The sequence below is a fragment of the Bison bison genome, unplaced genomic scaffold, assembly GCF_000754665.1.
Source record: "Bison bison bison isolate TAMUID 2011002044 unplaced genomic scaffold, Bison_UMD1.0 scf7180017864260, whole genome shotgun sequence".
Lineage (NCBI taxonomy): Eukaryota > Metazoa > Chordata > Mammalia > Artiodactyla > Bovidae > Bison > Bison bison.
Window position 1 is genome coordinate 10,689,587 of NW_011494832.1, and position 9,798 is coordinate 10,699,384.

Here is a 9,798-nt window from a genome sequence, read left to right on the forward strand (position 1 = left end):
TGTCACCCCCAAACCCACGTCTCGGGCCTCTCGAGGCAGGACACCTAGGTCTTCCACCAAGACTCCTGAACCAGTTGTCTCCACAGCCTCTGAGCTCCAGCCTTCTGCCCTCACAGAGCAGCCTATCACTCCTGAGCTCACATCTAGGGCTACTCGGGGCAGGGCACAGAGATCCTCTGTCAAAACCCCTGATCCAGTTACCACCACAACACCTGAGCTCCAGCCTTCCACCTCCACAGACCAGCTTGTCACCCCCAAACGCCCATCTCGGGCCCCTCGAGGCAGGACACGTAGGTCGTCTGCCAAGACTCCTGAACCAGTTGTTCCCACAGCTTCTGAGCTCCAGCCTTCTGCCCCTGCAGACCAGCCTGTTGGTCCTTGGGCCACTCAGTGTAGAAGACATAGGTCTTCTGTCAAGACCCCGGAACCAGTTGTCCCCACAGTCCCTGAACCTCAGCCTTCTACTTCTAAAGACCAGTCTGTCGCTCCTGAACCCACATCTCAGGCCACTCAGAGCCAAACACATAGGTCTTCTGTCAAGACATCCCAGCCAACTGAACCCACAGCCCCTGACCTCAAACCTTCCTCCCCCACAGACCAGCCTGTCACTCCCAAGGTCATAGCTCAGGGTGGTCCAAGCAGGACACGAAGGGCTTCTACAGCAAGTGCTGTGCTGGTTCCTACTACCCCTGAATTCCAGTCTCCAGTCCGCTCAGAACAGCCTCTTTCCCCTGACCGCATCCCCGAAGTCAACTGCAGCCTGAGGCCGAGGGCCACTAGGAAACATGGGTCTCCCACAGCTCATGTTCATGAGCCCTGCACCACACCCCCTGAACCTAACTCTCGCTCCTCAAGGAACCAAACACATGGGGCAATGAAGGCAGCCAAGCCCCTTAGCACCATTTCTGAGCCTGCCTTTGCCCAGCTCCCTGAGGCACCGCCTCACACTCCCCAGATGCCAAAGGAGGAGGCAGCTGATGGGTCAGGCTTCACCCCAGAGCCCCAGCCTAGGGCCTCTCAAAACCGCAAGAGGCCTTCAGCTACTGCACATTCACCTCCACTTCAAAAACGGCTCCAGAGAGGGAGAGTCCCTCAGAAGGCAGCATCCCTTAAGGAAGAAGAAAATCCAGCAGTAAGGCCGAGGAAGGAAGAGGTAAGGAGAGGGCTTGGGGCCACGAAGTTAGGAAAGGGCCTGGGGGCTCGGAAACTTCCACCAAGTTCTCTCTCAATCCCCCAGGGTGTAGTGATTCCAGGTCCAGGCAAGAGAAGGAGAGAGCAGACAGAGGAAGAGTCCCAGGGAAGACCGAGCCGTAGCCTGCGACGGACCAAACCTGTCCAGGAGTCCACGGCCCCCAAAGTAGAGGAGACGGGCCATGGGGCCTCATGGGAGGTGGAGATGTGGGAGGACGGAAGGAGACCCAGGGGATTTGAGGGAGGGGCTGGTTGCTGTACCAGCTCAGGCTAACCCCCTTCACAGGTGCTCTTCACGGGCGTGGTGGATGCTCGCGGAGAGAGGACGGTGCTGGCCCTGGGGGGCAGTCTGGCCAGCTCAGTGGCTGAGGCTTCTCACCTGGTGACTGATCGGATCCGCCGTACGGTCAAGTTTCTGTGTGCCCTGGGCCGGGGCATCCCCATCCTCTCCCTGGCCTGGCTGCATGAGGTGAGAAACCAGGAGATGGTGACAGACTCGCAGAGACAGTGACAGGAGAAGGCTGCTCAGGTGAGGCTTTAAGAAGTGGTGGGAGGAGCGTGGCTACAGGAAGATGAGGTTAGTGAAGCAGAAGGCTTCATTCCCTGAGCTCCCTATTGTAAACTCTATACAGAAGAGCTGGGTGAAGGGCTGGGCTGAGCTTTGGTGCTGACCTTTACCGTCCTTAGTCCCGCAAGGCAGGCTGCTTCTTGCCCCCGGACGAATATTTGGTGACTGATCCTGAGCAGGAGAAGAACTTCGGCTTCAGCCTTCGGGAGGCCCTGAGCCGAGCTCGGGAGCGAAGGCTGCTGGAGGTGAGGCTGTCTTCTGACCCCCGGTTCAGCCATTTCCCAGCCGTCCACAGCCTCTCAGAGAATCTACTGTCTCCACTGTTTCCTCCCTCCTAGGGCTATGAGATTCACGTGACCCCCGGAGTCCAGCCACCGCCACCTCAGATGGGAGAAATCATCAACTGCTGTGGAGGCGCCATCCTGCCCAGCATGCCTCGGTCCTACAAGGTAGGGGTGGTGTGCTGAGGGTCTAGAGAGGTGGCTAGAATGGGTACAGGTGAGAGGAGAAATGGAGGTGCAGCTGGCAGCACGGAGCAGTGAGAGGCTGGGGAAGTCCTGTGGTACAAGAAACGGGTGGAGAAGAGGGAAGAGGTCTGCTGGTTTTTTTTATAGTTACAGTCTTTTCAAATGTACACAAAGGGAACAATGCAGCGAACCTCCGTATACCAATCACTCAGATTCAACAGACTAATTTAGATGTTGCTGCATTTGCTCTGTCATTCCCTTTTTTTCTTTTTTTTTCATTTTGTTCGCTGAGGTTGTTAAGGGAATCTGTAAACATCATTATTATTTTTTCCTACATACTTAAAATATACATTTGTAAGAAATAGGCACATTTCTGTATAATCAATCACATGTCGCTTTTAGTCAATAACAAAATTAAGTTGTTTTCTGTCACTTTCATAGTCCATTCATCAAATTTCTCCAGTCATCTGAAAGTGTCTTTTTACAGTTCAAGTAAGGATTCAAGCAAAGTCCATGTATTGCCACAATTGCTGTATCTCTTAATTCACTTTTAGTCTAGAGCATCCACCCCAACCCACCCAGCCTTTTTTCTGCAACTGACTTCTGGCAGAAACTAGGTCAGTTTTCCTTTAGGATGTCTCATGGTCTGGATTTTTCTGTTTGCTCTCTTGTTATATCATTTACCTTGTTTTTCTATCTTCTGTATTTCCTATAAATCATAGTTCATTTAAAAAGCTTGAACAAATTCAGGTTCAACTTTCTGGCAAGAGTTCTGCGTAGACAGTGTGTGCCATGTGACTTCCCATCAGGAGGTATTATCTTAGTGATGCTCAGAGTGATCAATGAGTCCTGAACCTATTTCTTGGATTCTTTTTCACCCCTGACTTTCTCTTTTCGCTCTTTGTCTTTCTCCAGCCTCAGAGGGTCGTGATCACATGTTCCCAGGACTTCCCTCGATGTGCCGTTCCATATCGGGTTGGGCTGCCTGTCCTCTCACCCGAGTTCCTGCTGACGGGAGTACTGAAGCAGGAAGTCAAGCCAGAGGCCTTTGCCTTCTCCACTGTGGAAATGTCATCCACCTGAAAACCCCACCCTGGTACCCTTTTCCCTCCCGGACCAATACAGAAAATGTTAGAAATATTCAGAAGAAAGAACTTAGGGCTTTAGAAAAGATTGGGGTGTCTGATCTGATTTGTCTTGGAACATCCGTGGGGCCAAAACAGGCCTTTTGGTAAACAAAGATAGGGAGATTGGGAGCCATGGGTTTTCTTAAATGGCCATTTAAAATTGGCCAGTCCCAGGCTCAGATATCTTAAGTCACTGCTCATATTTAGCTGGCCGGATGTACCGATTGCTTTGTGGCACACACAGTGTCCTGCCTCCTGTTTGGAAGCCATTTACTTCTCCTCATCTTTTCTTTCTGGGATTCTTACTCATCCTGTACAAGATAGTGAAAACAATTTTAGTGTCAGGAACTTGAAAAGATGCTTGGAGTGAGTAAGTTTGAGGGTGGAGTTATGGAACGTCCCTAAAATATTTTCCTTTCTCCTTACCCCATCTTGTTAGAAGCATCCTTTAGCTTTGACATTGAGCTAATCTCTGCAATTTATCTCTTTTTTTTTTGGCTTGCTTTTCTAGTATTTATAAATTTAAAGCCTAGGCTTAATGTCTGTGATAAATAAATATTCACTCTGTGCCTTATGGTGTAGTGCAGTTTTATTTTGTAAATCTTAAAAGTTGGTTGATTATAAGGATTTGAGGAAATTAGAACCCATATGCATTGCTCATGGGAATGTAAAGTGATTCATCCACTGTGGTAAGCAGTTTGACAGTTTCTCAAAAGTTAAATATAGAATTACCATATGATCCAGCAATTCTCATAGATACACAGCCAAAAGAATTAAAACAGATGTTCAAACAAATACATCTGCACAAATGTTCATATCAACACTTTCGCAAGAGCCGAAAGATGAAAGCACAAATGTTCATCAGCAGATGAATGGATAAACAAATTGTGGCATATCCATACAATGGAGTATTATATTCAGTCATAAAAGGAGATGAGGTACTAATTGTGCTACAGTATTTTGAGGATGAACCTCAAAAGCATGCTAAGTTAAAGAAGTCAGACACAAAAAGTCACATTGTATGATTCCACCTGTTGGAAATACACAGAATAGGTAAGTCCATAGAGACAGTAGGCAGTGCTTGTCAAGGGCTTTCGGGGAGAGAAGATGGGGAGTAATTGCTTAACAGGTTCATGGTTTTATTTTGGGGTGAAGAGAAAATGCTTTGGAACTAGATAGAGGTGGTGGATGCATACATTATGAATGTACTAAATGCCACTGGACTGTTCTCTTTAAAATGATTAATTTTATGTTATGTGAATTTCACTTCGATTAAAAAAAATAGATTGGTTTTGTGCACTTTTCTGCAAGTTAAGTTATACTTAAGTTTGGAAAACTTTGGTGTAGTAGAAACAGCATTAGCTTTGCCAAACACTGTGCTAGCTTTTAAACATATCCAATCTTGCGACTTCTGTGGTGGCCCAGTGGTTAAGACCCTGTGTTCTCAATGCAGGGGGCATGGGTTCGATCCCTGGTCAGGGGACTAAGATCCCACATGCTGCTGGCCAAATAAAACATAAATTAAAAAAATTAAACATACCCAACCTCACTATATATTAAGCACAGCCATTGTGGGTGTGGCCCACAGTAGGACCTAGATAAATAGTAGTCCCCTTGCCCTACCCAAAGGCCTGTATTGTCTGCTGCTGTCTGAGTCCTTGAGGTTCTGGATTTCTTACAGCACCTGCTGCCTCTATAGCCCCGCTTACCACTTATGTGCACATCCACTTATGACTGGTAACATTTAAGTGCCCCAATTCAAATTTCTAGAGAAGACATCTTTTCTTACACTGCCAATGAATCCTACAGCTCATACGTAGTACATCGTGTAATGTCAATCCATCAGGATCCTAACAACAAACGGCACAGTCAAGATAATTTGGAGAGCGTTTAATGAAGTGAAAATTAGGAGGCAGAGTGTAGAGCAATCACAAAGAATATTGCAGTATCCCAGTACCCACAGGTCTGTTGTGACCACCTGTGAACCCAAAAGGTTTGCCAAGACAGAACAGTTATATAGAGAGGCTTCCCTCTAAAGCTGTGATGTTCTTTGATGAGGTACATTCAGGACAGCTTCCGGAGGCAGAAAGCAGGATGGAGAGTGAATCAGGAGGGAAACGTGCTGTCTGGTAGCACAGTTCACAACAGCTTTGATTCAGAGGAGAATGGGAGTACTGAGTCTGGGAGTGGAAAGGAATGTAGAGCCTGTGGCATGCTGTTGGGCAATTTTGTCATCCCTGAGCCCACAGGACTAGCAGTTCCTTATCTTAGGAAATTTTCTTTATCTCTTTAGGCCTATGTTTCGTCTATCATCTGAAAGAATTAGCTTAACGATCTCTAAGGTCCTTACTAGCTTATGCCTAGGTCCTTAGCTACATGATATTTAGTGGAGAAAAACCTTGCTTTTATTTTGATTTTTAGATGTGAATGTTCGTCCGTAGGTATTACAAATAGATCTGTAGGAAAACATTTTGGACAAAAGATCTTAGTGCTTTCTGACTAGTAAGTGGAGTCAAACTAATGAGGTTTCAGACTAAAGTCATAGGTAGTTAATTATCACAAGTTTAACCTACTACAAAATTTACAACTATAACAAAGTTTTCTATCACAAATATTTTAACATATTGTTACACTCATGGTTACAAAACAGCCACCTTTGGCATTATTAGACCCAGTCTTTCAGTGTTACAGACAAGTTCTCTGCCCTTGGCAAGTGGAGAGGCAACTTTATAACACATTACAGAATAAGCATTAATTTGTGGTAAAATAGTCACTCTTTTTCACCTAACAAGCTGCAATCGGTGATTCAGAGCTTTGGGTTCTCAGCCTAGGTCAACAGTCTTCCGTTCTCTCACCGCTCATTACTAAAGTGTTAACTGAGGCTTTGTAACCTCTGACTCTGGCTGTTTTCAAGTCAAAGCTGTTAAAGGAAAGGGGGTTGGTTCATAATGCTATTTCTGCAAGAACCCCGCAAGAGGGAAATAGTCTTCATTTTGAATGAGAAAAGTAACCCAGCTGCGATTCAACCCACGTGAGTGACTGCACAACCTCTGCCCTTTTCATCCCTTACTCAGGATTCTAACACTCCCTTCTGTGACGCGGAGATCGTCGGGTGGGGAAAGGAACCCAGAGGTGCTGCTCCGCAGCTGGGTGTGAGCGAGCTGCGCGCACCGGCCGGAAACCCGGCGCAGGCGCGCGGGAGCCCCGCCCCACGCCAGGAAGGGTTCCAGGCTGGGGGCGGGGCCGGGGCGGAGCCTGCGGCCGCGGGAATCCCAAACCCGCCCCTTTCCCCACCCCTCCACTTCTCGCCATGGCCCCTGCACTGCTCCTGATCCCTGCTGCCCTCGCCTCTTTCATCCTGGCCTTTGGCACTGGAGTGGAGTTCGTACGCTTTACCTCCCTTCGGCCACTTCTTGGAAGAATCTCGGAGTCTGGCAGTCCAGGTGAGCGGGAGGGACGGAGGATGAGCTCTAGGGTAGGGAGGTGGAGCCGGAGCAGAGGGAGCGTGGGGCGGGGCTTGGAGACAAATGACAGGGGAAGTCCTGGAGAGGGAACTAGAGCCTTGAAAGCCGCCGAGACAAGGCCGAGGAGACTGGAGGGCTAAATTAGGAACTCTGGGATTAGCGGTTTGGAGAGGCGGGAGAGTGAGAACCGAGAGGGAGGGAAAGGGCAATGAACAGAATATTCTCAGAAAAGTGCTTCTTAGAGAGGACTATAGAGGGTGTTACAAAGAGGGAGCATTTGGAGAACTGAAACAAGAAGGGCACTCCAGCCATGCCTTTCGTGACTGCCCAACAGGAATGTTCTTCCCCAGCTCTGAAAGAAGCATGGGGAAAAGGGGAGAAACAGGGAATAGCAAAATGAGGTGGGCAAAGCCTAGAGAGGAAGCGATAGGGCTCTTGAAAGCATTAAGGGACATGGCCTGGGGTCCCCAGGAGGAGATGAAGGTAGACAGTGTTTCCCACAGTCTTCTTGATCTTTTGTACCTTTTTCCAACTCCCGCTAGATGCCCGCCAGGGATGGCTGGCTGCCCTGCAGGACCAAAGCATCCTTGTCCCGCTGGTTTGGGATCTGGGGCTCCTGTTACTGTTTGTGGGGCAGCACAGCCTCATGGCAACTGAGACCGTGAAGGAATGGATGTCCCGGTACTTTGGGGTCCTTCAGAGGTCACTGTACGTGGCATGCACTGCCCTGGCCTTGCAGGTATGAAGCCCTAGCAGCTGAGTCCTCAAGGGAAACAGCATGTGTGAAGGATGTCATTGATTGGAGCTGCAAGAACCTCAGGCTTTGGATAAAGTGTGGGTTTAGGAGGAGAACTGAGGGTGTTCAGGACTAATCTCAGCTCCCATTCTTTCACAGCACACATTCTGTTTTTTATCAAGAAGTATGTACTGCTTGTTATCCACTGGGCACGATGTGTGCATTCTCACCTTTGCAACTTTGTTCATGTTGTCCCGCTTGAGAGTGCCTTGTTAACACCTCTTCAGTCTTATCCTTTCTTCAAAAGCACTTCCCTAGATCTCAAGAGAAAGCTTCCCAGTTAGTACTCACCTGTCTTCTCAGTGGGTGCTTGGCATAGGCTAGTGTGCGTGCCTATCTGGTCACTCTCATCCATTCTCTAAGTCCTCAGAGTAGAGACATGTCATTCTTACATCCTTAGGACCCCACCCAGCACCCTCCACATGGTGAACATGCTCATGATAGAGGTGGGGAGAACAGCCGGCCAGCCTGGACTGGGGGCAGCCCCTGGGTCTGGGTCTGTCAAGGGTGGGCTGCTGGAAAACCCAGTCCCTCTTCCTTTCTCAGCTGGTGATGCGGTACTGGGAGCCCGTGCCCAGGGGTCCTGTGTTGTGGGAGACTCGGACTGAGCCGTGGGCCACTTGGGTGCCCCTCCTCTGCTTTGTCCTCCATGTCATTTCCTGGCTCCTCATCTTCAGCATCCTTCTTGTCTTCGACTATGCAGAGCTCATGGGCCTGAAACAGGTGAGGCTCCCAGATCCATACCCAAGACATTTGATCCTTTCTAGAATACCTCTTTCCCCTCCAAGGATGTCCCTCTGCCTCCCATTGTCTTCCACCTCCCTTTCTTATAAGATAGTCTCCCCCCGGCCCTCCCCCAAAGGCTAGGAATCATGGGCTTCTTGGGCCTGGGAAGGTTCATGGGCCAGAGATGAGGGTCAGGGACCCCCAGTCTCAGAAGGGTGGTTCCTGAGCCTGTCATAGAAGGAGGGTGCCCAGAAGGGGAGGAAAGAGGCAGTTAAGTTGTGACAAGGGCTTGACTCCATTTCTAAGCCATTCTCCCTCTGCTAGGTGTACTACCATGTGCTGGGGCTGGGCGAGCCTCTGGCCCTGAAGTCGCCCCGGGCTCTGAGACTCTTCTCCCACCTGCGCCATCCAGTGTGCGTGGAGCTGCTGACTGTGCTATGGGTGGTACCCACCCTGGGCACTGACCGCCTGCTCCTTGCTCTCCTCCTTACCCTCTACCTGGGCCTGGCTCACGGACTGGACCAGCATGATCTCCGCTACCTCCGGGCCCAGCTACAAAGAAAACTCCACCTGCTCTCCCGGCCCCAGGATGGGGAGGCTGAGTAAGGGGTTAACCCTGGTTGCAAGCCCTGTACTTCCTCTCTCCCTCCTATCCCAAATTCCCTTAACATCCAGGCCTTGACTGCTTCAGACCAGAGGCCCAAATCAATGGACTGAAGGAGTGGTCCCTTTCCTTGCTTGAGCCTCCACTCCTTGGTTCCAGCTCCATACTGAATTTCAGCCATTGGACTCCAAGGGCCACTTCTCACCAGCCAGGAAGGAGTGGCTGGGAACTTATCCCTCTACTTACAGTTCAGGGCTTGACCCTCCATTAACAATTTCCTCACCAAGAGAAGAGTCTGGCTTGACCACTCCCTTAGCCCTGTTACTACCCTCTGCGCCTCAGGGATCCTTTCTCCACGTCTAGCTCCCTCCCAGGAGCTGGACCAAGGCCCACTGTCTGGCCGTTCCAGGTCCCTAGGCCCCGCCCCTAGGCTCCATCCTCCTGAACCTAGTTGAGCGGTTTCTCCCGCTCTTAGCTAAGGTGACTAAAGGCTCCCTGCTCTCCCGAGGAACTCGCGCTACAGGAAAATAAAATTCAGTCTGGTTTTTCTACGTGTAGAATGCAGTCTGTCAGTGTCTCTCAAAGCTGCAGGGCTGGCTCTGGGAAAGGCGAGTTACATTGGAGTCTGGGCATCGGCCGCGCCTTCTGGTGACCGCTGGGCGGCGGCCACTCCCCGCGGACCCAGCCCTCCACCCCCTTCCCGGAGCACCCGGTCCCCTTTCCTCCAAATCTCCCAATTTTCTCGCTGCAGACCCGGGTGGGGACGGGCTGAAACGGAAGAGTGGGGCGAAAGGTTCGGGTAGGGAGCGAGCTTCCGAAACCGTTGTTTCCCAGCCCTGCTCCTGCGGCCGCCCC

At 50.2% G+C, this 9,798-nt stretch overlaps 2 protein-coding genes across 7 annotated transcripts in view; both read left to right on the forward strand.

The window, feature by feature from the left end:
- The window catches only part of MDC1 (mediator of DNA-damage checkpoint 1), a 13,964-nt gene extending 9,312 nt beyond the window's left edge, over positions 1-4,652 (forward strand). For all 6 annotated transcript variants that reach the window (XM_010848148.1, XM_010848147.1, XM_010848151.1 and 3 more), the window contains 6 exons: positions 1-1,153; positions 1,238-1,357; positions 1,478-1,660; positions 1,879-2,004; positions 2,098-2,208; positions 3,142-4,652. In XM_010848148.1, the coding sequence (XP_010846450.1) occupies positions 1-1,153; positions 1,238-1,357; positions 1,478-1,660; positions 1,879-2,004; positions 2,098-2,208; positions 3,142-3,309 (1,861 nt within the window). In that variant the 3' untranslated portion in view covers positions 3,310-4,652. The remainder of the gene's footprint in view (positions 1,154-1,237; positions 1,358-1,477; positions 1,661-1,878; positions 2,005-2,097; positions 2,209-3,141) is intronic.
- A 230-nt stretch (positions 4,653-4,882) lies between these two features.
- On the forward strand, positions 4,883-9,500 carry NRM (nurim (nuclear envelope membrane protein)). Its single transcript, XM_010848153.1, has 4 exons — positions 4,883-6,796; positions 7,360-7,556; positions 8,160-8,336; positions 8,664-9,500. The coding sequence occupies exons 1-4, from the start codon at positions 6,664-6,666 to the stop codon at positions 8,943-8,945; spliced, it is 789 nt and encodes a 262-aa protein (XP_010846455.1). The 5' UTR covers positions 4,883-6,663; the 3' UTR covers positions 8,946-9,500.
- Positions 9,501-9,798: the final 298 nt, after the last annotated feature.